Consider the following 24,490-nt stretch of genomic DNA (forward strand, 5'->3'; position numbering starts at 1 on the left):
TTGATGTGGAGAGGGTCAGCTGTAGCTCAGTGAGTTGTTGATAATGAGAGGGCCAGCTGTAGCTCAGTAAGTTGTTAACGTGGAGAGGGCCAGCTGTAGATCAGTTAGTTGTTGATAAGGAGAGGGCCAGCTGTAGCTCAGTGAGTTGTTGATAAGGAGAGGGATAGCTGTAGCTCAGTGAGTTGTTGATAAGGAAAGGGATAGCTGTAGATCAGTGAGTTGTTGAGGTGGAGAGGGCCAGCTGTAGATCAGTGAGTTGTTGAGGTGGAGAGGGCCAGCTGTAGCTCAGTGAGTTGTTGAGGTGGAGAGGGCCAGCTGTAGCTCAGTGAGTTGTTGATAAGGAGAGGGATAGCTGTAGATCAGTGAGTTGTTGAGGTGGAGAGGGCCAGCTGTAGCTCAGTGAGTTGTTGATAAGGAGAGGGTCAGCTGTAGATCAGTGAGTTGTTGATAAGGAGAGGGATAGCTGTAGATCAGTGAGTTGTTGATAAGGAGAAGGCCAGCTGTAGATCAGTGAGTTGTTGACGTGGAGAGGGCCAGCTGTAGCTCAGTGAGTTGTTGATAAGGAGAGGGCCAGCTGTAGCTCAGTGAGTTGTTGATAAGGAGAGGGCCAGCTGTAGCTCAGTGAGTTGTTGACGTGGAGAGAGCCAGCTGTAGCTCAGTGAGTTGTTGACGTGGAGAGGGCCAGCTGTAGCTCAGTGAGTTGTTGACGTGGAGAGGGCCAGCTGTAGCTCAGTGAGTTGTTGACGTGGAGGGGCTACAGCTATGATGCTTCAGAGAGGGGAGGGGCAGGTAGCCTCCACTGGTAAAGATGTTGAGCAGGCAGTCAAACACTGGAAGACGTTTCTGAGGGACAGAGTGAAAACTTGACATAGGAACTTCTTACGTTTTTTTTGTGTGGGACTGAAAAAAATGCCCCGAAACGTAAAATATCTTTATTAACTGGTTCCCATGTTTTTAAATAACGGTTCTGTTCCAGAACAGTATAGATCACTTTCGTTCCGGGTTCTGTTTCTGTTCCTTATTTTCCAGTTTTCTGTACTGTTCCCTACTTTTCCCCAGTTCCAACACCAGCTATGTTGTACTGTGTCTTCTAACCCATATGTGTGTGTGTGTGTTTGTGTGTGTGTGTGTGTGTGTTTGTGTGTGTGTGTGTGTGTGTGTGTGTGTGTGTGTGTGTGTGTGTGTGTGTGTTTGTGTGTGTGTGTTCAGGGTAAATCAGAGAGAAACTACCACATCTTCTATGAGATGCTGTCTGGTCTGGAGCCTCACCAAAAACGCTCTCTTTACCTGCAAGAGGCGGAGACATACTTTTACCTCAACCAGGTACACACACTCACACACACACACACACAAACACACACACACACACACACACACACACACACACACACACACACACACACACACACACACACACACACACACGCGCACACACACACAGAATAGGTCGATTCGTCCTCCAATAATGTCTCTAAAGGTGCAACGTTCAGAAATCACACCTCCATTTCCTGGTTGATAAAATAGTTTGCCCATTTTCGGTTTATGTGACAAAACGAGCAAGTCTAGTGTTTGGTCCTCTAAACCGCTGTGAAATATATTTTCCATAATCAAAAAATATTGTTGTTTTAGATGTTAACCGAATGTAAAAGACGCAAAAACAAAATGTTAAGACCGGGCAGCATAGATATTGCGCACATAGAACACATTATACCAAATTTTAGACTGGCTTTCAATGAGAATGACAGATCTATAACACATAGAACAGATCTACCTCTCCTTAGACTGGCTTTCAATGAGAATGACAGATCTATAACACATAGAACAGATCTACCTCTTCTTAGAATGGCTTTCAATGAGAATGACATATCTATAACACACATTTCTATGTGAATTTGGTCGGGTCAACAGAATGGTGTGGGTCGTACCCCAACAACAGAATGGTGTGGGTCGTACCCCAACAACAGAATGGTGTGGGTCGTACCCCAACAACAGAATGGTGTGGGAGTATCCCAACAACAGAATGGTGTGGGTCGTACAACCCGGACCCTTCGTCTAATTTTCATTCCAATATTTACACCAGAATTTCTCCCTTGGTGTGTCCCTCTGTACCAGGGTGGTGACTGTGCGATAGAGGGGAAGGATGACGGAGCAGATTTCCGTCGTGTGCAGAGTGCCATGGACATCCTGTGTTTCAGTCCTGATGAGCAGAACGGCATCTGTAGACTACTGTCCTCCGTACTACACCTGGGGAATGTATACTTTCAGCCATACCAGGTAATATAACCTCTAACCTCTAACCCCTAACCCCTAACCTCTAACCCCTAACCCATCTGTAGACTACTGTCCTCCGTACTACACCTGGGGAATGTATACTTTCAGCCATACCAGGTAATATAACCTCTAACCCCTAACCCCTAACCTCTAACCCCTAACCCATCTGTAGACTACTGTCCTCCGTACTACACCTAGGGAATGTTTACTTCTTGTATTTAATGTATAGAACAGTGTGTTTTATATGGCAGTATAATATATATGGTATTATATATAATGTATTCGACTGTGTTTCCTGTAAAACAGGCTGCTAACCCTGACCCTAACCCAATAACCCTAACCCTAACCCTAACCCTAACCCTAACCCTATAACCCTAACCCAATAACCCTAACCCTAACCCTGACCCTAACCCTATAACCCTGACCCTAACCCAATAACCCTAACCCTAACCCTGACCCTAACCCTATAACCCTGACCCTAACCCAATAACCCTGACCCTAACCCTATAACCCTGACCCTAACCCTATAACCCTGACCCTAACCCTATAACCCTGACCCTAACCCTATAACCCTGACCCAATAACACTGACCCTAACCCAATAACCCTAACCCTAACCCTGACCCTGACCCTAACCCTATAACCCTAACCCTAACCCAATAACCCTGACCCTAACCCAATAACCCTGACCCTAACCTTATAACCCTGACCCTAACCCTATAACCCTGACCCAATAACCCTGACCCTGACCCTAACCCTAACCCTAACCCTAACCCTATAACCCTAACCCAATAACCCTAACCCAATAACACTGACCCTAACCCAATAACCCTAACCCAATAACACTGACCCTAACCCAATAACCCTAACCCAATAACACTGACCCTAACCCAATAACCCTAACCCTAACCCAATAACCCTGACCCTAACCCAATAACCCTAACCCAATAACCCTGACCCTAACCCAATAACCCTAACCCTAACCCAATAACCCTAACCCAATAACACTGACCCTAACCCAATAACCCTAACCCAATAACACTGACCCTAACCCAATAACCCTAACCCAATAACACTGACCCTAACCCAATAACCCTAACCCTAACCCAATAACCCTGACCCTAACCCAATAACCCTAACCCAATAACCCTGACCCTAACCCAATAACCCTGACCCTAACCCAATAACACTGACCCTAACCCAATAACCCTAACCCTAACCCAATAACCCTGACCCTAACCCAATAACACTGACCCTAACCCAATAACCCTGACCCAATAACCCTGACCCTAACCCAATAACCCTGACCCTAACCCTATAACACTGACCCTAACCCAATAACCCTGACCCTAACCCAATAACCCTGACCCTAACCCAATAACCCTGACCCTAACCCTATAACCCTGACCCTAACCCTATAACCCTGACCCTAACCCTATAACCCTGACCCTAACCCTATAACCCTGACCCAATAACACTGACCCTAACCCAATAACCCTAACCCTAACCCTGACCCTAACCCTATAACCCTAACCCTAACCCAATAACCCTGACCCTAACCCAATAACCCTGACCCTAACCCTATAACCCTGACCCTAACCCTATAACCCTGACCCAATAACCCTGACCCTGACCCTAACCCTAACCCTAACCCTAACCCTATAACCCTAACCCAATAACCCTAACCCAATAACACTGACCCTAACCCAATAACCCTAACCCAATAACACTGACCCTAACCCAATAACCCTAACCCAATAACACTGACCCTAACCCAATAACCCTAACCCTAACCCAATAACCCTGACCCTAACCCAATAACCCTAACCCAATAACCCTGACCCTAACCCAATAACCCTAACCCTAACCCAATAACCCTAACCCAATAACACTGACCCTAACCCAATAACCCTAACCCAATAACACTGACCCTAACCCAATAACCCTAACCCAATAACACTGACCCTAACCCAATAACCCTAACCCTAACCCAATAACCCTGACCCTAACCCAATAACCCTAACCCAATAACCCTGACCCTAACCCAATAACCCTGACCCTAACCCAATAACACTGACCCTAACCCAATAACCCTAACCCTAACCCAATAACCCTGACCCTAACCCAATAACACTGACCCTAACCCAATAACCCTGACCCAATAACCCTGACCCTAACCCAATAACCCTGACCCTAACCCTATAACACTGACCCTAACCCAATAACCCTGACCCTAACCCAATAACCCTGACCCTAACCCTAACCCTATAACCCTGACCCAATAACCCTGACCCTAACCCAATAACCCTGACCCTAACCCAATAACCCTGACCCTAACCCAATAACCCTGACCCTAACCCAATAACACTGACCCCAACCCAATAACCCTGACCCTAACCCAATAACCCTGACCCTAACCCTATAACCCTGACCCAATAACCCTGACCCTAGCCCAATAACACTGACCCTAACCCAATAACCCTGCCCCTAACCCAATAACACTGACCCTAACCCTATAACCCTAACCCTAACCCAATAACCCTGACCCTAACCCAATAACCCTGACCCTAACCCAATAACCCTAACCCTGTTGTAAAACAGGCTGAAGGCCAGGAGGTGGCGACGGTGGTCAGTGATCAGGAAATCAGAGTGGTAGCTGAGCTGCTCCAGATCTCTCCTGAGGGACTCAAGAAGGCCATCACACACAAAGTCACGGTCAGAACTACACTACCACATTACCTTAGGGTCAGAACTACACTAATACATTACCTCTACTATATCACACACAAAGTCACGGTCAGAACTACACGACCACATTACCTTAGGGTCAGAACTACACTACTACATTACCTCTACTATATCACACACAAAGTCACGGTCAGAACTACACTACCACATTACCTTAAGGTCAGAACTACACTACTACTACATTACCTCTACTATATCACACACAAAGTCACGGTCAGAACTACACTACCACAGTACCTTATGGGCAGAACTACACTACTACATTACCTCTACTATTTCACACACAATGTCACATTACATCACAGTTACTACATCTACTACATTACATCTACTACATCATGGTTACTACATCTACTACACTACCTCTACTACATCATGGTTACTACATCTACTACACTACCTCTACTACATCATGGTTACTACATCTACTGCATTACCTCTACTACATCACAGTTACTACATCTACTACATCATGGTTACTACATCTACTACATTACCTCTACTACATCACAGTTAATACATCTACTACATCACAGTTACTACATCACAGTTACTACATCTACTACATTGCCTCTACTACATCACAGTTACTACATTTAATACTAATACCTTACCTCTACTACATCACAGTTACTATATCTAATACATTACCTATACTACATCACAGTTACTACATCTACTACATTACATCTGCTACATCACGGTCACTTCCTCTTTTCATCATCTGTCCTGTCTGTCTGTCTGTCTGTCTGTCCTGTCTGTCTTGTCTGTCTGTCTGTCTGTCTGTCTGTCTGTCTGTCTGTCTGTCTGTCTGTCTGTCTGTCTGTCTGTCTGTCTGTCTGTCTGTCTGTCTGTCTGTCTGTCTGTCTGTCTGTCTGTCTGTCTGTCTGTCTGTCTGTCTGTCTGTCTGTCTGTCTGTCTGTCTGTCTGTCTGTCTGTCTGTCTGTCTGTCTGTCTGTCTGTCTGTCTGTCTGTCTGTCTGTCTTCTGTCTGTCTGTCTGTCTGTCTGTCTGTCTGTCTGTCTGTCTGTCTGTCTGTCTGTCTGTCTGTCTGTCTGTCTGTCTGTCTGTCTGTCTGTCTGTCTGTCTGTCTGTCTGTCTGTCTGTCTGTCTGTCTGTCTGTCTGTCTGTCTGTCTGTCTGTCTGTCTGTCTGTCTGTCTGTCTGTCTGTCTGTCTGTCTGTCTGTCTGTCTGTCTGTCTGTCTGTCTGTCTGTCTGTCTGTCTGTCTGTCTGTCTGTCTGTCTGTCTGTCTGTCTGTCTGTCTGTCTGTCTGTCTGACTGACTGACTTACTTACTTACTTACTTACTTACTTACTTACTTACTTACTTTTGACTCTACAGGATACAGTCCGGGAGAAGATCTACACTCCCCTGACAGTGGAGAGTGCTGTGGATGCCAGGTGTGTGTTTCTCTCTGTGTGGGTGTTTGTGTGTGTTGTGTGTTGTTCTAACCTCCGGCATCTTCTATTGGACTTGTACTACAGCGTGTCTGTTTCCATAGAGACGCTGTTGCTAAGATCCTGTACTCGCTGCTGTTTCATTGGCTGACCGAGAAGATAAATGGGCGGGTCTATCCTCGCAACGAGGCTCTGTCCATCTCTATACTGGACATATACGGCTTCGAGGTTGCTGCTCACACACACACAGTCTGTTTCCAGTTTCCATCAGTTTCTCCCTTAGCCAACTTTATCAAGCTTTACTTTTCCTCTCTCTGTCTCTCTATCTCTCTCTCTCTGTCTCCCCTCTCTCTCTCTCTCTCTCTCTCTCTCTCTCCTCTCTCTCTCTCTCTCTCTGTCTCCCCTCTCTCTCTCTCTCTCTCTCTCTCTCTCTCTCTCTCTCTCTCTCTCTCTCTCTCTCTCTCTCTCTCTCTCTCTGTCTCTCTATCTCTCTCTCTCTATGTATCCCCCTCTCTCTCTCCCTCTCTGTCTCTCTCTGTATCCCCTCTCTCTCTCTCTCTCTCTCTCTCTCTCTCTCTCTCTGTATCCCCTCTCTCTCTCTCTCTCTCTCTCTCTCTCTCAGTATCCCCTCTCTCTCTCTCTCTCTCTCTCCCTCTCTCTCTCTGTATCCCCTCTCTCTCTCTCTCTCTCTCTCTCTCCCTCTGTGTATCTCCTCTCTCTCTCTCTCTCTCTCTCTCTCTCTCTCTCTCTCTCTCTCTCTGTCTCTCTATCTCTCTCTCTCTCTCTGTATCCCCCCTCTCTCTCTCTCTCTCTCTCTCTCTCTCTCTCTCTCTCTCTGTGTATCTCCTCTCTCTCTCTCTCTCTCTCTCTCTCTCTCTCTCTGTGTATCTCCTCTCTCTCTCTCTCTCTCTCTCTCTCTGTGTATTTCCTCTCTCTCTCTCTCTCTCTCTCTCTCTCTCTCTCTCTCCATAGGATCTGTTATTCAACAGTTTTGAGCAGCTGTGTATCAACTATGCCAACGAGACGCTGCAGTTCTACTTCAACAAGATCATCTTCAGGGAGGAACAGGTCAGTCAGTCAGTGCAACTGGCAACACACTGAGCTACAGCCTAAATACAAACACATACCTGTACACAAAATGGCACCTGTGTTCTGAGCCAGTGTGGCTGTTGTTTCCTTTGTTTGAGTAAGTATGGAGGTTGTTTCTGACTGCAACTGACAACACACTGAGCCACAGCCTCCATTAAAAACACATGAGCCTGGACACAAAATGGCACCTGTGTTCTGACCCTGTTAAGTGGCCAAACTTCCTGCCACCCAGGACCTATATACCAGGCGGTTGTCAGAGGAAAGCCCATAAAATCGTTTAAAGAGTCTAGTCACCCCAAGTCAAGGGCCGTTTTCTCTGCTACCGCACGGCAAGCGGTACCGGAGGACCAAGTCAAGAACCAGAAGGCTCCTCAACAGCTTCTACTGCCATACGACTGCTGAACAAATAATCAAAAATATTACATTTACATTGACACCCCCTCCCCCAAATTACTTTGACGAACCTGTTTCCCCGAACATTGACTCTGTACTGCTACCCCCCTGCATATAGCCTCGGTATTGTTATTTTATTGTGTTACTTTTTATTTTAAAAAAATCTTTAGTTTATTTAGTAAATATTTTCTTCACTCTATTTCTTAAAACTACATTGTTGGTTAAGGTTTTGTAAAAAAGCCATTTCACGGTGCAACTGGCATGGCTCTAGGCACATATGAAGCCATGCCCTCCATTATAACCTATGGGCCTTGACCCAAAATGGCGTCCGTGTTCTGAGCCGGTATGTCTGCTGTTTCCTGCAGGAGGAGTACATCCGGGAGCAGATCAGCTGGCAAGAGCTTCCCTTCAGCGACAACCAGGCCGTCATCAACCTCATCGCCGCTAAGCCTCATGGGATACTGAGGATCCTGGATGACCAGTGCGGCTTCCCCCAGGTAGCCACGTCACTTCCTTTGTGTCACCTAGATTGAACATAAACAAAGGTAAAGAAAATATAATTCTAATATCCCAGAAGTCTTTGCTTCAATGAAGGAAGAATTGTAAATAACGTGGACCAACTTTGCGAGTTAGAAACAGCCCTAGTCCCGTAACTCTGTGACTCCGGAGTATAACATCCTGTTCCTGTTGTCCTGTTGACAAGGCGACAGACCACACCTTCCTCCAGAAGTGCAACTATCACCACGGGAACAGCGATCTGTATGCCCGGCCAAAGATGCCCCTCCCAGAGTTCACACTGAAACACTACGCTGGGAAAGTCACATACCAAGTAAACACACACACACACACACACACACACACACACACACACCACACACACACACACACACACACACACACACACACACACACACATATCTCCCCTCCCCCTGTTGATGTCCTCCTAACATTATCTACCCTCCCCCTGTTGATGTTCTCCTAACATTATCTACCCTCCCCCTGTTGATGTCCTCCTAACATTATCTCCCCTCCCCCTGTTGATGTCCTCCTAACATTATCTCCCCTCCCCCTGTTGATGTCCTCCTAACATTATCTACCCTCCAACTGCTGATGTCCTCCTAACATTATCTCCCCTCCCCCTTGTTGATGTCCTCCTAACATTATCTCCCCTCCCCCTGTTGATGTCCTCCTAACATTATCTACCCCCCAACTGTTGGTGTCCTCCTAACATTATCTACCCTCCCCCTGTTGATGTCCTCCTAACATTATCTCCCCTCCCCCTGTTGATGTTCTCCTAACATTATCTACCCTCCAACTGCTTGATGTCCTCCTAACATTATCTCCCCTCCCCCTGTTGATGTCCTCCTAACATTATCTACCCTCCCCCTGTTGATGTTCTCCTAACATGATCTACCCTCCCCCTGTTGATGTCCTCCTAGCATTATCTACCCTCCCCCTGTTGATGTCCACTTAACATTATCTACCCTCCAACTGTTGATGTCTTCATAACATTATTTCCCCTCCCCATGTTGATGTCCTCCTAACATTATCTACCCTCCCCCTGTTGATGTCCTCCTAACATTATCTCCTCCCCCTGTTGATGTCCTCCTAACATTATCTACCCTTCCCCTGTTGATGTCCTCCTAACATTATCTACCCTCCCCCTAACATTATCTCCCCTCCCTCTGTTGGTGTCCTCCTAACATTATCTACCCTCCCCCTGTTGATGTCCTCCTAACCATATCTACCCTCCCCCTGTTGATGTCCTCCTAACATTATCTCCCCTCCCCCTGTTGATGTCCTCCTAACATTATCTACCCTCCCCCTGTTGATGTCCTCCTAACATTATCTACCCTCCCCCTGTTGATGTCCTCCTAACATTATCTACCCTCCCCCTGTTGATGTTCTCCTAACATTATCTACCCTCCCCCTGTTGATGTCCTCCTAACATTATCTACCCTCCCCCTGTTGATGTCCTCCTAACATTATCTACGCTCCCCCTGTTGATGTCCTCCTAACATTATCTACCATCCCCCTGTTGATGTCCACCTAACATTATCTACCCTCCAACTGTTGATGTCCTCATAACATTATTTCCCCTCCCCATGTTGATGTCCTCCTAACATTATCTACCCTCCCCCTGTTGATGTCCTCCTAACATTATCGCCTCCCCCTGTTGATGTCCTCCTAACATTATCTACCCTCCCCCTGTTGATGTCCTCCTAACATTATCTACCCTCCCCCTAACATTATCTCCCCTCCCTCTGTTGGTGTCCTCCTAACATTATCTACCCTCCCCCTGTTGATGTCCTCCTAACCATATCTACCCTCCCCCTGTTGATGTCCTCCTAACATTATCTACCCTCCCCCTGTTGATGTCCTCCTAACATTATCTACCCTCCCCCTGTTGATGTCCTCCTAACATTATCTACCCTCCCCCTGTTGATGTCCTCCTAACATTATCTACGCTCCCCCTGTTGATGTCCTCCTAACATTATCTACCATCCCCCTGTTGATGTCCTCCTAACATTATCTACCCTCCCCATGTTGATGTTCTCCTAACATTATCTACCCCCCCCCTTGTTGATGTCCTCCTAACATTATCTACCCTCCCCCTGTTGATGTCCTCCTAACATTATCTACGCTCCCCCTGTTGATGTCCTCCTAACATTATCTACCCTCCCCATGTTGATGTTCTCCTAACATTATCTACCCTCCCCATGTTGATGTTCTCCTAACATTATCTACCCTCCCCCTGTTGATGTCCTCCTAACATTATCTACCCTCCCCATGTTGATGTTCTCCTAACATTATCCACCCTCCCCCTGTTGATGTCCTCCTAACATTATCTACCCTCCCCCTGTTCTAGGTGCATAAGTTCCTCCATAAGAACTTTGACCTGGTGCGTCAGGACGTTCTGGAGCTGTTCAGTAGCAGTACGAACCGCATGGTGTCCAACCTGTTCCTCCAACACAGTGAGGGGCTGGCGTCTCAGCAGCGTTCTGCCGCCAGAAGGGGCTCCACCGCCCGCCGTCTCGCCGGCAACACCGTCAGCGCCAAGTTCCAGAGCAGTCTGCAGGACCTGGTGGAGAAGATGGAGAGGTCAGGGTTCTAGGGGGTTCTGGCGTTATATACTGCCTACCTACTCGGCACGGACAATTCAATGTCTATTCCACGTTGAAATGACGTGGAAACAACATTGATTCAAACCAGTGTGTGCCCAATTGGTGCTCTAGAATTTTGAAGACTAGATCCTGTCCAGCATTCTATGGTTCTAATTCTAGGGTTCTGGGCTTCCGAGTTCTGGGGTTCTAGAGTTCTGAGTACAGCATTCTAGGGTTCTACGTTCCTCATGCTAACGTTAAAGGTTTTACATTCTAAGTGTGTCTCTACAGATGTAACCCGTACTTTGTACGTTGCATCAAGCCAAACCAGCACAAGGAGCCGGGCCAGTTTGAGACGGAGCTGGTGAAGACTCAACTACGTTACTCTGGTATCCTGGAGACCATACGCATCAGGAAGGAGGGATACCCAATCAGGATACCCTTCTACCAATTCCTCAACAGGTAGGTCACATGACAGGAAGTCACAGCCTTTAGTGGCATCACTCACTTACTTGCTTTTGGCGGCCCAGACTAATAATATGCCGTAGCTCTCTGTTGTTCAGGGCAGCTCGTCCTCTGAGACCAGTGTTGTCCATGAATCACTTCTTTAGTCTTCCAAGAGGTGGTACTTCCTCTGGTCTGAGACCAGTGTTGTCCATGAATCTCTCCTGTGGTCTCCTAGGAGGTGGTACTTCCTCTGGTCTGAGATCAGTGTTGTCCATGAATCACTTATTTAGTCTTCCAAGATGTGGTACTTCCTCTGGTCTGAGATCAGTGTTGTCCATGACTCTCTCCTGTGGTCTCCTAGGAGGTGGTACTTCCTCTGCTCTGAGATCAGTGTTGTCCATGAATCACTTCTTTAGTCTTCCAAGAGGTGGTACATCCTCTGGTCTGAGACCAGTGTTGTCCATGAATCTCTCCTGTGGTCTCCTAGGAGGTGGTACTTCCTCTGGTCTGAGACCAGTGTTGTCCATGAATCTCTCCTGTGGTCTCCTAGGAGGTGGTACTACCTCTGGTCTGAGACCAGTGTTGTCCATGAATCACTTCTTTAGTCTTCCAAGAGGTGGTACTTCCTCTGCTCTGAGATCAGTGTTGTCCAGGATATATTCAAGAGACTAGGAACGGTGTTGCTGTACTACAGATGAAGTGTGTGTGTGCTCCTCAGGTACAAGGCGTTACTGTGTCTGAAGGAGGTACCTCCAGCGGACGGGGAGACCTGTGTTGAGATGATCCATAAACTCTGTCCTGTTAAACCTGGAACATACCAAGTAGGAGTTACCAAGGTGAGGAGGGGTGGGGGGGCTGTGTTGAGATGATCTGTCCTGTTAAATCTGGAAAATACCAAGTAGGAGTTACCAAGGCGAGGAGGGGTGGGGGGGCTGTGTTGAGATGATCTATAAACTCTGTCCTGTTCAACATGGAACATACTAAGTAGGAGTTACCAAGGTGAGGAGGGGGGGGGCTGTGTTGAGATGATCTATAAACTAGGTTCTTCCTGGTTCTTCCTAGCTTCTTCCTGGTTCTTCCTGGTTCTTCCTGGTTCTTCCTAGTTCTTCCTAGCTTCTTCCTGGTTCCTCCTAGGTTCTTCCTGGTTCTTCCTGGGTTCGTCCTGGTTCTTCCTATCCACTGTGGCTCTGCATTGCTTGCTTTGTGGGGTTTTAGGTTGGGTAACTGTAAACGGCTAATGGAAAAAGGGGGCTTCATAAGATACATTGCATATGATTAATTTGAACATGAGGGGCTGGGGTATCGCAGGCTGGTCTACAAAGATAGAAAAAATCACAATCCTCCAACCCCTATCCATGCGTGGAACGGATGTGGGTGTGGCAAAGCTTATTAAAGATCAGTGATCAAGGTTTCTTTTTTTCATTCCTCTTGTTCAACTGTTGCACCTGCAAAAAAAAGGTTTGCTCAGATGTGCGAGTGCCTTTTTGAATGTTGGTCAACAAAGATACAAATCACAATCGTTGGATATTATTTTTTTTAAGTATTCAGACCCTTTACTCAGTACTTTGTTGAAGCGCCTTTGGCAGCGATTACAGCCTCGAATCTTCTTGGGTATGACGCTACAAGCTTGGCACACCTGTATTAGTGGTTTCTCGAGTGACGTAGCGGTCTAAGGCATCTCAGCGCTAGAGGGGTCACTACAGACCCTGGTTCAGCGGTCTAAGGCATCTCAGCGCTAGAGGGGTCACTACAGACCCTGGTTCAGCGGTCTAAGGCATCTCAGCGCTAGAGGGGTCACTACAGACCCTGGTTCAGCGGTCTAAGGCACTGCATCTCAGCGCTAGAGGGGTCACTACAGACCCTGGTTCAGCGGTCTAAGGCACTGCATCTCAGCGCTAGAGGGGTCACTACAGACCCTGGTTCAGCGGTCTAAGGCACTGCATCTCAGCGCTAGACTCGTCACTACAGACCCTGGTTCAGCAGTCTAAGGCACTGCATCTCAGCGCTAGACTCGTCACTACAGACACCATGGTTTGATTCCAGCTGCACCACAACCGGCCGTGATGGAGAGTGATGCAGCGGTCTAAGGCACTGCATCTCAGCGCTAGACTCGTCACTACAGACACCATGGTTTGATTCCAGCTGCACCACAACCGGCCGTGATGGAGAGTGACGCAGCGGTCTAAGGCACTGCATCTCAGCGCTAGACTCGACACTACAGACCCTGGTTCAGCGGTCTAAGGCACTGCATCTCAGCGCTAGACTCGTCACTACAGACCCTGGTTCAGCGGTCTAAGGCACTGCATCTCAGCGCTAGACTCGTCACTACAGACACCATGGTTTGATTCCAGCTGCACCACAACCGGCCGTGATGGAGAGTGACGCAGCGGTCTAAGGCACTGCATCTCAGCGCTAGACTCGTCACTACAGACCCTGGTTCAGCGGTCTAAGGCACTGCAACTCAGCGCTAGACTCGTCACTACAGACCCTGGTTCAGCGATCTAAGGCACTGCATCTCAGCGCTAGACTCGCCACTACAGACACCATGGTTTGATTCCAGCTGCACCACTGGCCGTGATGGAGAGTCCCATAGGGCGGCTCACAATTGTCCCAGCGTCGTCCAGGTTTGGCTGGTGTAGTCATTGTAAATAAGAATTCGTTCTTAACTGACTTGCGAAGTTGGAGAGGTAGGGTAATCTAGTGATCCCCATGTGTAGATGTTCCTGAAGGAGGAGCTGTAGGAGAGGAAGGGTAATCTAGTGATCCCCATGTGTAGATGTTCCTGAAGGAGGAGCTGTTGGAGAGGTAGGGTAATCTGGTGATCCCCATGTGTAGATGTTCCTGAAGGAGGAGCTGTAGGAGAGGAAGGGTAATCTAGTGATCCCCATGTGTAGATGTTCCTGAAGGAGGAGCTGTACCAACTGATGGAGTGGAAGCGTGATCTGGTGTTCCACGTGGCTGCCGTGACCCTGCAGCGTTACACACGGCTGTACTTCATCAGGAAGAGACGGAACAAGTTCCGAAACACCATGATTCAACTACAGACCTTCTGTAGAGGACACCTGGCAAGGTAACACACACACACACACACACACACACACACACCGCTAAAACACCATGATTCAACTACAGACCTACTGTAGAGGACACCTGGCAAGGTAACACACACACACACACCGCTAAAACACCATGATTCAACTACAGACCTACTGTAGAGGACACCTGGCAAGGTAACACACACACACACACCGCTAAAACACCATGATTCAACTACAGACCTACTGTAGAGGACACCTGGCAAGGTAACACACACACACACACACACACCGCTAAAACACCATGATTCAACTACAGACCTACTGTAGAGGACACCTGGCAAGGTAACACACACACACACACACACCGCTAAAACACCATGATTCAACTACAGACCTACTGTAGAGGACACCTGGCAAGGTAACACACACACACACACATACACTCTCACACACACACACATACACTCTCACACACACACACACATACACTCTCACACACACACACACACATACACTCTCACACACACACACACATACACTCTCACACACACACACATACACTCTCACACACACACACACATACACTCTCACACACACACACACATACACTCTCACACTCACACACACACACACCGCTAAAACACCATGATTCAACTACAGACCTACTGTAGAGGACACCTGGCAAGGTAACACACACACACACACCGCTAAAACACCATGATTCAACTACAGACCTACTGTAGAGGACACCTGGCAAGGTAACACACACACCGCTAAAACACCATGATTCAACTACAGACCTACTGTAGAGGACACCTGGCAAGGTAACACACACACACACACACACACACGCACACACCGCTAAAACACCATGATTCAACTACAGACCTACTGTAGAGGACACCTGGCAAGGTAACACACACACACACCGCTAAAACACCATGATTCAACTACAGACCTAATGTAGAGGACACCTGGCAAGGTAACACACACACACACACATACACTCTCACACACACACACACACACACATACACTCTCACACACACACACACATACACTCTCACACACACACACACACACACACACATACACTCTCACACACACACACACATACACTCTCACACACACACACATACACTCTCACACACACACACACATACACTCTCACACACACACACACATACACATACACTCTCACACACACACACACACACACACACACACACATACACTCTCACACGCACACACATACACTCTCACACACACACACACACACACACAGACAGACCCTGTCTCTCTGTAAACAGCCAATCAGAGCATGTCTCTCTCTCTGTAAACAGCCAATCAGAGCATGTCTCTCTCTCTGTAAACAGCCAATCAGAGCATGTCTCTCTCTCTGTAAACAGCCAATCAGAGCATGTCTTTCTGTAAACAGTTTATCGGAGCTTGTCTCTCTCTAAATAGCCAGTCAGATCCTGTCTCTCTGTAAACAGGAAGAGGTTTGCTCTGAAGAGGAAGTACCTCATCAAGTTCCGTTCCATCGTGTTGCTCTACATCAACCGTCGAAGCTATGTGAAGGTAACACACACACGGACGGACGGACACACACACACACACACACACACACACACACACACACACACACACACACACACACACACACACACACACCAGGGTCCGAAACAGAAGGGATTAAGTGATGAGTGTTTAATGTTTGGGTTCCTTTCAGGCGGAGATCGAGCCAATCAGGAGAGCCGAGGAGGAGTTCAGGAGGATAGAGGAGGTAAAGACCTCGTCCCTTTCCTTCTGTCTCCACCTCTGATTGGTTAATTAGTATTAATTACCACGTGTCCCGGATTGTGCGTGACAGTCCCACACTTTGACACTTTGACCCCATGTCCCGCAATCAAACAATCATGTCCCGAGTTTCATCAACAAGTTCAAACATCAGTAAACTGTTGGGGAAAACAGGTGGATTTGTCCTTCAGTTATACATTCTAACCAGTCTCTTTCAATCACCATCAGTAAACTGTTGGGGAAAACAGGTGGATTTGTCCTTCAGTTATACATTCTAACCAGTCTCTTTCAATCACCTTGCGCTTATGAAAATATATTCTGTGTATCAGGGATGGGCAGCTTCTTTTGGGGGGGAGAGGGCTATTTTTGCTAACTCTGTCAGGGTAACTTACAGTTGAGAGTTGGAAAAATATAATACAGGAATGCTAGAATAATAGAATAATAAAATACTAGAATAACAGAATACTAGAATAATATAATATTATAATGTTATAATACTAGAATAATATAATATTAGAATGTTATAATACTAGAATAATATAATATTAGAATGTTATAATACTAGAATAATATAATATTAGAATGTTATAATACTAGAATAATATAATATTATAATACTAGAATAATATAATATTATAATACTAGAATAATATAATATTAGAATACTAGAATAATAAAATATTAGAATACTAGAATAATATAATATTATAATACTAGAATAATATAATATTATAATACTAGAATAATAAAATACTAGAATAATATAATATTAGAATACTAGAATAATATAATATTATAATACTAGAATAATATAATATTATAATACTAGAATAATATAATATTAGAATACTAGAATAATATAATATTAGAATACTAGAATAATATAATATTATAATACTAGAATAATATAATATTAGAATACTAGAATAATATAATATTATAATACTAGAATAATATAATATTAGAATACTAGAATAATAAAATAATAAAATACTATAATACTAGAATAATATAATATTATAATACTAGAATAATATAATATTATAATACTAGAATAATATAATATTATAATACTAGAATAATATAATATTATAATACTAGAATAATAAAATACTAGAATAATATAATATTATAATACTAGAATAATATAATATTATAATACTAGAATAATATAATATTATAATACTAGAATAATATAATATTATAATACTAGAATAATAAATAATAAAATACTAGAATAATATAATATTATAATACTAGAATAATATAATATTATAATACTAGAATAATATAATATTATAATACTAGAATAATAAAATAATAAAATACTAGAATAATATAATATTATAATACTAGAATAATATAATATTATAATACTAGAATAATATAATATTATAATACTAGAATAATATAATATTATAATACTAGAATAATAAAATAATAAAATACTAGAATAATATAATATTATAATACTAGAATAATAAAATACTAGAATAATATAATATTAGAATACTAGAATAATAAAATAATAAAATACTAGAATAACAGAATACTATAATAATGGAATAATAGAATAATAGAATTATAGTTATATCGGGCGGCAGGGTATCCTAGTGGTTAGAGCGTTGGACTAGTAACCGGAAGGTTGCAAGTTCAAACCCCCGAGCTGACAAGGTAGAAATCTGTCGTTCTGCCCCTGAACAGGCAGTTTACCCACTGTTCCTAGGCCGTCATTGAAAATAAGAATTTCTCCTTCACTGACTTAACTGACTTGTCTAGGTAATTAAAGTTCAACAATAGTACATATTAGAATACTAGAATACAATAATAATGGAATACTACATTTTTATAATATAATATTGTAATAATGGAAAACCAGAATGTTAAAATATTAAAATAATGGAATACTAGAATATTATAATAATAGAATATTGGAATATTATAATACCAGAATAGTAGAGTATTAGAATACTAGAATATTAGAATATTAGAATACTAGAATAATAGAGTACTAGAATACTAGAATATTAGAATACTAGAATATTGGAATATTATAATACCAGAATAGTAGAGTATTAGAATACTAGAATATTAGAATATTAGAATACTAGAATAATAGAGTACTAGAATACTAGAATATTAGAATAATAGAATATTGGAATATTATAATACCAGAATAGTAGAGTATTAGAATACTAGAATATTAGAATATTAGAATACTAGAATAATAGAGTACTAGAATACTAGAATATTAGAATACTAGAATATTGGAATATTATAATACCAGAATAGTAGAGTATTAGAATACTAGAATATTAAAATACTAGAATATTAGAATATTAGAATACTAGAATATTAGAATACTAGAATACTAGAATACTACAAATTAGAATACAATAATAATGGAATAGTAGAATCTCATAATAATGGCATACTATAATAATAATAGAATACTAGAATGTTATAATATTATAATAATGGCATATTACAATATTTGAATAACAGAATACTAGAATATTAGAATACTAGAATACTAGAATATTAGAGTATTATAACACTAGAATACTAGAATATTACAATACTAGAATATTAGAATACTGGATTATTAGAATACTAGAATATTATAATATTATGATAATGGAATACTAGAATATTATAATACAAGAATACTAGAATACTAGAATATACTAGAATTCTAGAATAATAGAATACAAGAATACCAGACTACTAGACTACTAAAAATACTAAGAATACTATAATAATAGAATACTATAATAGTATAATATTATAATAATGGAATACTGGACAATTAGAATATTAGAATACTAGATTATTATAATACAATAATAATGGACTACCAGAATACTTGAATATTATAATAATAGAATACTATAATATTAGAATACTAGAATTTTAGATTACCAGAATATTATAATAATGGAATACTAGAACACTAGAATATTATAATAATGGAATACTGGCATAATATAATAATATTATATTATATTAATGGAATACTAGAAAACTAGAATATTAGAATACAATAATAATAAAGGAATACCTGATTCCTAGAATATTATAAAAATGGAATACTAGAACATTAGAATACTAGAACATTAGAATACTAGAACATTAGAATACTAGAATATTATAATATTATAATATTATAATATTAGAAAAACGGAATACTAGAATATTATAATATTATAATAATGGAATACTGGAATAATATAATAATAGAAAAATATAATACTATAATAATGGAATAATATAATATTAGAATACTATAATAATAGAATACTATAATAATGGATTTTATAATAATGGAATACTGGAATACTATAAAAATAAAATACTAGAATATTATAATGATGGAATACTAGAATATTAGAATACAAGAATATTAGAATATTAGAAAAATGGAATTCTAGAATATTATATTATTATAATAATGGAATACTAGAATAATATAATAGTAGAATACTAGAATAATAGAGTACTATAATAATGGAATAACATAATACTAGAATACTAGAATAATAGAATACTATAATACTATAATCTTATAATAATGGAGTACTAGAATATTATAAAATTATACCAATAGAATATTATAATAATGGAATACTAGAATACTAGAATATTATAATACAAGAATAATAGAATACTAGAATACTGTAATACTAGAATATTAGAATAATAGAATTCTAAAAATACTAGCATCCTAGAACACTAGAATAATATAATACTATAATACTATAATACTGGAATATTATAATAATAGAATACTGGAATTATAGAATACTAGAATACTAGAATATTAGAATACTGGAATACTAGAATATTAGAATATTAGAATACTGGAATACTAGAATATTAGAATAGTAGAATACTGGAATACTAGAATTCTACAATATTAGAATATTAGAAAACTATAGTACTAGAATACTAGAATACAAGAATATTAGAATACTAGAATATTAGAATACTGGAATACTAGAATACTAGAATACTAGAATAGTAGAATACTATAATACTGGAATAATAGAATAATTGAATACTAGAATACTAGAATATTCTAATAATGGAATAGTAGAATAATATAATATTCTAATAATGGAATACTAGAATATTAGAATTCTAGAATACCAGAATAAATGAATACTATTGTCCCTCATTTGAGTGTTTTAAATGTGCTTTGATCTGAACCCTTGACTGACCCCTGACCTCTAACCTCTAACCCCTCTGTGTAGGAGCGGGCCAACAGAGAAGTGGTGAACGTTACAACTCTGCCCATCCCTGCTGAGTTGGGGTTTCTGCTGCAGGCTTCCGCAGGTAGGCTATTATCCTGAATAACACACTAGCTCTGGTCCAGCTCCTCCCATCTCTCTGTCTAGCTCTGGTCCAGATCCTCACATCTCTCTGTGTGTCTAGGTGGCAGGGAGCTCCACTCTGAGTGTATGTCTCTGGTCCAGCTCCTCACATCTCTCTGTCTATCTCTGGTTCAGCTCCTCACATCTCTCTGTCTAGCTTTGGTCCAGCTCCTCACATCGCTCTGTCTATCTCTGGTTCAGCTCCTCACATCTCTCTGTCTAGCTTTGGTCCAGCTCCTCACATCTCTCTGTCTAGCTCTGGTCCAGCTCCATACATCTCTCTATGTGTCTAGGTGGCAGGGAGCTCCACTCTGAGTGCCTAGCTCTGGTCCAGCTCCTCACATCTCTCTGTGTGTCTAGGTGGCAGGGAGCTCCACTCTGAGTGCCTATCTCTGGTCCAGCTCCTCACATCTCTCTGTCTAGCTCTGGTCCAGCTCCTCACGTCTCTCTGTGTGTCTAGGTGGCAGGGAGCTCCACTCTGAGTGCCTAGCTCTGGTCCAGGCCCCTAAGGTCCAGGTGGATCCTCAGCTGACTCTGCCGTTGAACATCAACAACTACCTCATCACTCACTACATAAGGACCATCTTCAGGGTGAGAACACACCGGTATTAAAACGTGTGTTTGATGTTGAGCTCAGTGTTCAGTCGGTGAATCTGTGTTGATGTTGAGCTTAGTGTTCAGTCGGTGAATCTGTGTTGATGTTGAGCTTAGTGTTCAGTCGGTGAATCAGTGTTGATGTGTTTGATGTTGAGCTCAGTGTTCAGTTGTGAATCCATGATGCTGATGTGTTTGATGTTGAACTCAATGTTCAGTTGTGAATCCATGATGTTGATGAGTTTGATGTTGAGCTCAGTGTTCAGTTGTGAATCCATGATGTTGATGTGTTTGATGTTGAGCTTAGTGTTCTGTTGTGAATCCATGATGTGATGTGTTTGATGTTAAGCTCAGTGTTCAGTTGTGAATCCATGTTGATGTGTTTAGGAAGCTTTGTTTGGGATGTTGTTTGCTCCGTTGGAGCGCTCTCTGACCCGGGTGGACGAGGAACTGAATCAGCCAGCGGTGGACGTCTTTATGCTGGTACACTATGCTCTAGAACCCTCTATAGAACCCACCTTCAGAACCCTCGCTATGGTACACTACGCTCTAGAACCCTCTCTAGAACTCACCCGTTAGAACCCTCTCTATAGAACACTACGATCTAGAACCATCTGTAGAACCCACCTTTAGAACCCTCTCCATGGAACACTATGGTCTAGAACCCTCTGCAGAACCCACTTTTAGCACCATCTCTAAGGAACACTATGATCTAGAACCCTCTATAGAACCCACCTTTAGAACACTCTATATGGAACACTATGATCTAGAACCCTCTGCAGAACCCACCTTTAGAACTGTCTCTATGGAACACTACGATCTAGAACTCTCTGTAGAACCCACCTTTAGAAGCCACATTTAAAACTCACCTTTAGAACCCTCTCTATGGTACACTATGCTCTAGAACCCTATGTAGAACCCACCTTTAGAACCCTCTCTATGGAACACTACAATCTAGAACCCTTTGTAGAACCCACCTTTAGAACCCTCTCCATTGTAGAACAGTGGTTCCCAACCTTTTTCAGTTACTGTACCACCAACTGAAGTTTGCTCTGCCCTGAGTAACCCTGAAGTACCCACTGCATTATACCAGTCTATGGTCTCATGAGTCTTCTCATGTACCCCCATGGAACCATACTGTAACATGGTGTGTTCTGTGTTCTCTCTTCTAGATTCTGAGGTTCATGGGGGACCCCGACCTGAACGGAGCTCAGGAGAACCTGTTTGGGAACTACATCATCCAGAAAGGACTGGCCAATCAGAGCCTCCGAGATGAGATCCTGGCACAGGTAGCAAATCAAGTCTGGCGAAACGTCAACCCTCAGAACTCAGAACGCGGGTGGCTCCTCCTCTCCGCCTGTCTCTCCTCCTTCCATCCCTCGCAACGGCTGGAAAAATACCTCCTCAAGTAAGTCCCACACACACACGATACACACACACAAACGCACGCACACGCACGCACACATACACACACGCACGCACACACACGGTACACATACACACACATACATACACATATACACACACACACAATATACAAACATACACACACACACACCCATGATACACACACATACACACACACTGATACACACACACTGATACACACACACATGATGCACACACATGATAAACACACACACACACTGATACACACACACTGATACACACACACTGATACACACACACTGATACACACACACACTGATACACACACACTGATACACACACACTGATACACACACACTGATACACACACACATGATGCACACACATGATAAACACACACACACACTGATACACACACACTGATACACACACACTGATACACACACACTGATACACACACACACTGATACACACACATGATAAACACACACACACACTGATACACACACACTGATACACACACACTGATACACACACACTGATACACACACACACACACACACACTGATACACACACACACTGATACACACACACTGATACACACACACACACACACACACACACACACTGATACACACACACTGATACACACACACTGATACACACACACTGATACACACACACTGATACACACACACACTGATACACACACACTGATACACACACACTGATACACACACACTGATACACACACACTGATACACACACACACTGATACACACACACACACACTGATACACACACACTGATACACACACACAAACGCACGCACACGCACGCACACATACACACACGCACGCACACACACGGTACACATACACACACATACATACACATATACACACACACAATATACAAACATACACACACACACACCCATGATACACACACATACACACACACTGATACACACACACTGATACACACACACATGATGCACACACATGATAAACACACACACACACTGATACACACACACTGATACACACACACTGATACACACACACTGATACACACACACTGATACACACACACACTGATACACACACACTGATACACACACACACTGATACACACACACTGATACACACACACTGATACACACACACATGATGCACACACATGATAAACACACACACACACTGATACACACACACTGATACACACACACTGATACACACACACTGATACACACACACACTGATACACACACATGATAAACACACACACACACTGATACACACACACTGATACACACGCACTGATACACACACACTGATACACACACACACACACACACACACTGATACACACACACACTGATACACACACACTGATACACACACACACACACACACACACACACTGATACACACACACTGATACACACACACTGATACACACACACGGATACACACACACTGATACACACACACACTGATACACACACACTGATACACACACACTGATACACACACACTGAGTACACACACACTGATACACACACACACTGGATACACACACACACACACTGATACCACACACACTGATACACACACACTGATACACACACACTGATACACACACACACTGATACACACACACACACACTGATACACACACACTGATACACACACTGATACACACACACTGATACACACACACTGATACACACAACACTGATACACACACCACACTGATACACACACACTGATACACACACACTGATACACACACACTGATACACACACACACTGATACAACACACACACACACTGATACACACT

At 42.7% G+C, this 24,490-nt stretch overlaps 1 protein-coding gene across 1 annotated transcript; it reads left to right on the top strand.

Moving 5' to 3' along the window:
* Positions 1-765: 765 nt before the first annotated feature.
* On the top strand, positions 766-22,665 carry LOC116362548 (unconventional myosin-XV-like). The gene is made up of 20 exons (XM_031816620.1): positions 766-789; positions 1,210-1,323; positions 2,113-2,274; positions 4,872-4,985; positions 6,360-6,418; positions 6,520-6,643; positions 7,388-7,483; positions 8,263-8,394; positions 8,601-8,726; positions 10,767-10,999; positions 11,293-11,463; positions 12,167-12,284; positions 14,343-14,518; positions 15,983-16,067; positions 16,219-16,272; positions 20,540-20,621; positions 20,721-20,744; positions 21,120-21,250; positions 21,641-21,736; positions 22,426-22,665. The coding sequence occupies exons 1-20, from the start codon at positions 766-768 to the stop codon at positions 22,663-22,665; spliced, it is 2,361 nt and encodes a 786-aa protein (XP_031672480.1).
* The last annotated feature ends 1,825 nt before the right edge of the window (positions 22,666-24,490 follow it).

This window comes from Oncorhynchus kisutch, unplaced genomic scaffold (genome assembly GCF_002021735.2).
Source record: "Oncorhynchus kisutch isolate 150728-3 unplaced genomic scaffold, Okis_V2 scaffold839, whole genome shotgun sequence".
In the NCBI taxonomy this organism is placed as follows: domain Eukaryota; kingdom Metazoa; phylum Chordata; class Actinopteri; order Salmoniformes; family Salmonidae; genus Oncorhynchus; species Oncorhynchus kisutch.